The following is a 4,219-nucleotide window of genomic DNA, read 5'->3' as shown; positions in this document are numbered from 1 at the left end:
TCCCGAGGCCGCCCTGTGACACTGCCGTCTGGCCACCCGTCCTCAAGAGCTGCTTCCGCCGACTGGACTCCTGCGTCGCCTTCCTCACAATCGCCTTCACAGTCTCCACGGAGTCTGAAGCACGAAAACCAACAATTCGAGTGTGCAGCCCAGGCACCGGGGTTGGGGGTGGAGGCGTGTCCTTTAGAAAGTAGGGGGGGGGGCGAAGCAGAGGTCCCCAAAAGATGCTTACGAAAACGGTACTTTAAAAACGAACTCGGCCAGCAGCAGGCCCTCCTCTCACTTTGCTCTGGCGAGGGCTCCAATTTGCATCCCAGTTGTGATTTAGACGGTCTACCAAGTTTCAGTTACGAAAGTCCCATAGCCTCTGGGTTCTCAGGTTCGCGTGATTCGGTTTATTGTGGCAACAGTTCCCGGCAACTGCCCAGGTGCAGATGTTGAGCGCCTACCGTTGGAGCCTTTAAGTGCGGGAGGTGGGAGACGCGGAGGCGCTGGGGCGCAGGGATCACGGAGTGCAGGGCACGGGGCGCTGGGGCTCAGGGGCGCTTCGGCTCAGCGGCGCTTCAGGGAGCCCGCGGGGGCGCACCGCAGAGCGGGGCCGGTGGAGGAGCGGGGCCGGTGGAGGAGCGCCCAGAGCGCAGCATGGGCTGCGGACCTTCCCAGCGTGCGGAGGAGCAGAGATGCGTCCCCGCGCCCAGGAAGGGCTGGGAAGAGGGATTCAAGGTAAAACAAACAAAAAGGGCATAAAGACTGTTGCCACGCTTGGGGGAGGCTGGAGTTGGCTGGAGCAGGGTCTGATGGGACTCACGGCAGTGGAGTGGGCGTGTTGGGAGCCGCTTTATTCAGCCAGTGTTTAACTGCTGTCTTATCCAACTGGGACTCCTGCTGCTATAGAACTAGCTTTGAGAGTCTTTTGTGTTTTAGGAGCTAGCGAAGGTGGTCACGCCCCAGGGCAGAGGCAGGAATAACTGGATGAGTTCTGCGATCTGCACAGAGCTGGGATTGGCAATGATTCTTAAGGTCTGGTGAGAGTACCTGGGAGCTGCCATATATTATTGGCTTCCGGAAAGTGGGCCCTTTGGGAATTACTTAGTGCTGGAAGAGATCTTAGAAGCCATCTGGCTGAGTCCTCTCACTTCCCACATGAAGACCCTGAGGCCCAGAGAGGTGAAAAAGGACTTGCCTGAGTCTGCACAGCTTGTTTGAGGGCAGAGCTGGAGACAGAACCTAATCTTGAAGAGTCTCATTCCAATACTCTTTCCACTCTCCCTCAAGGTTGAATCCCCCTTAATTCTTCTGGAGGCACAAAGGAGAATTTTTCCCAGGGCAGGGCATGGAGGAATGGTTGGTCCAGAAAAAAATGAGGTCCATGATTTCTTCCCATCTTCATTATCATCAAGATTTCACAAGCAGAACAGGAACCCACAAGGGTTTCTTCAGGAATTGTTACCCAAAGATAATATTACCATGTAATTTATCATCAAAAGCAGGATACTTTTAAGAGAGGAAGAGAACACTATTAATAAATTTGCCCAGACAGCCTGATTTAAGCCCACACTGTCGCAGCAAACCAGGATTTATGGTCACTCTCACTAACGAGCATTTTTGGAACTACAGTCTAAAGAGCACACACTTTATCTTAGCAGGCAGTGAGCAAGACACTATTCAGTGCCAATTACAGCACCTACTCTGTGTGAGGCACATCTGCTGGGCTCTTGGAGTCAAAAAAACAAACCAGGGTCTAGGAGAGGCTGAGATCCAGGCTTAGTACCTGCTGCCCTGGGAGAGGCCCGCAGAAAACATTTGCTTTCCATCCCAACTGCCACTGTCTGCATTTAGGGCCCTATTTATTACCTTTTCCTGAGTCTTTCTGCCTCTTCCGTCACCACCCCAACTAGTCTTACCTCCCACACTGCTACCTATCTTCCTAAGAAAAAATTCCCTGGGATGTGCAAAACTGTTGATTTTTGCTTCCACTAGTCTTTCTAATGTCATCCTCTCCTGTCCAGTTCCTTTCACTCATGAACCCTCAGATCTGCCATACCAAGAACCTGTAGTGCTTGCTTCCTCCAGGCATCATGGCACTGCATGTCTTTCCCGCCATTCCTTCTTCCAGGAGTGCCCTTCCCTGGCCCCATTCCCAGTTTGCCTGATGAATTCCTATCTATCCTTTGGTACTGAGCCCAAACACCACCTCTGTGATGCTCCCTTATCACATGGTAAATGTTTGTTTAAAGCTTCTTCTCCCTCTTAGACTCATGGGCTTCTTGGCAACAATTTGGTCATCTTTACTCATTATGGCTTTGGACTATATTCTTACATAAGGGAACACTTTTTACTCCATTGTGCCTTCCCTTTTTTGTACAAAAAGCTTTATTTTTAAAAATTTTACTGGTGTGATTATGTATAAGACTTCTATAGAAGAAATTTTTACTATTTTTGTTTCTTTTCTGGCCATTGTCATTTGTTCCATGGTTACTACCAAAATAATTTTGTTGTGTAGAGCCAGAGAGAATGCTAAAAAAGCAAGCTCTACAGGTGTCAAATATACCAGGTTCCTCTGGGCCAAGCCTCCCCAAGGCCTAAGAGGGTTTCTGGGTTTCTTCCTGAATTTCGGGGGTGAGATAGTCCTTGCCTCTTGCATGGGCTCCAAACTGGTCTCCCTGGATCCTTCCTTCACGACCCACTCCCACCTGTCCTCCATCTCCAACTTTTCACATGACCTCCAGAGTGATCATTCTAAAATAAAATTGGATTATATCAACCTCTGCTGAAAAAGTTACCAGCCCATTAAGTCAGCACACCAACCAGTGATTAAGAAATTGAATACCTTGGTTGGACTTCTAGACTCACTACTGGTGATTTGGGTGGTTTTGGTCAAGTTATTTAACCTCCCTGTGCCTTAGTTTCCTTATCTCTAAAATGGGGGTGATTAATAATAGCAATTTGATAGAGTTGTTATGAGGATTAAATAAACTCAATTCATGTAAACTCATACCAATGCCTGACACAGAATAAGTGCTTAATATTAGTTATTACTATTATTATTATTACAATTATCTATGTTAGATCAAATCCTAAATTCTTATCATGTTTTCCTAAGCCATCCTCAAGTTGACTCCTGTCAAATTCTCTAGTTTCATCGCTCCCCCCATTCATATTCTAGTCACACCTTACTACTCGTTGTTCCCCAAACCCCTTCTATTTTTGTCTCCATGCCTTGCATCACTGTTTTCTCTCCTTGCAGACTTTCCCTTCTCCCTTTTCTTGGGCTGCATGCAAATATGTACCTGTTTTTGAAGTCAACTCAAGACCATTCTTCTCCTCTTCCCTGCCACCATGCTGGCAGAGTTGACCTTATGCTTTCTCCTATCGCATTTCAAAACATTTTATTGTATTTATTTGTTCCCATGTTTGCCTCTCAATCCAAACTATTATGATCTTCTTGAGGACAGGACTATTTTTATCTTTGTACCCCTAGTGCTTATTACAGTGCCTGATGCAGACCAGGCACTAATGAATATTTCTTGAGTGACTGCATATCCCTCTCAGTTCTTCCCATTCCTTAGTGTCTGCCTATCTCCTCATAGTGTGACTAGACTAATGACGATCAGCAAGGAGAAAATTCAATATTAAAATAACCTGAAAATAGACTCAGAGTCGACTCACGCATATACCTCTTTTCCCACCCCAAACACTTGACTTTGAAAATCTGATCTGGGAAAGGTATGATTACTAATTAAACACTCTCTAGCTATCAGAGCAATACTGCTTTCGCTACCTTCATAAATTCGTCAGGCGGAGAGTTCAGTAGTTCAGCAGTGTCTTCAAAATTAGATGAACATGTTTGCTTGCAAGAAATATTCATGTTTCTTGGTGGCACAACTTTAAAATATTCTCAGTCAAACTTCTGGAGATCTGCCTGCAGACTTTCTCTTCACTTTACCTTAGTCTAAAGTGGCAAGAAGTCACTGCAATAAAATAATGCTAAGGAACAGTGGGAAACTTTTCTTCATTGGGGGAAATCTTCTGTATGATTAACTCAAAGTTTCTTGCTTGTTATAAAATGGGACAGGCTATATTGGAATAGGTGATCTCCAAAGATCCTTCACAGTATTCCCCTAATACTTGACAAGAAAATTCTTGTTTATTGTCAGTTAAAGAGAATAAATGCTTCTTAAAGTTTGATTTTTTAGAACCTATTTCTGACTTTTTTTTT

At 45.6% G+C, this 4,219-nt stretch overlaps 1 protein-coding gene across 1 annotated transcript in view; it reads left to right on the top strand.

Moving 5' to 3' along the window:
- The first annotated feature begins 642 nt into the window (after window positions 1-642).
- Window positions 643-4,219, top strand: part of STMND1 (stathmin domain containing 1) — a 35,694-nt gene continuing 32,117 nt past the window's right edge. Inside the window, exon 1 of the mRNA XM_011362898.1 lies at window positions 643-723. Coding sequence (XP_011361200.1) covers window positions 643-723 — 81 coding nt within the window. The remainder of the gene's footprint in view (window positions 724-4,219) is intronic.

This window comes from Pteropus vampyrus, unplaced genomic scaffold (assembly GCF_000151845.1).
Source record: "Pteropus vampyrus isolate Shadow unplaced genomic scaffold, Pvam_2.0 Scaffold80, whole genome shotgun sequence".
Lineage (NCBI taxonomy): Eukaryota > Metazoa > Chordata > Mammalia > Chiroptera > Pteropodidae > Pteropus > Pteropus vampyrus.
Note: the sequence above shows the minus strand (reverse complement) of the source record. Positions and strands in the feature narration are given on the sequence as shown.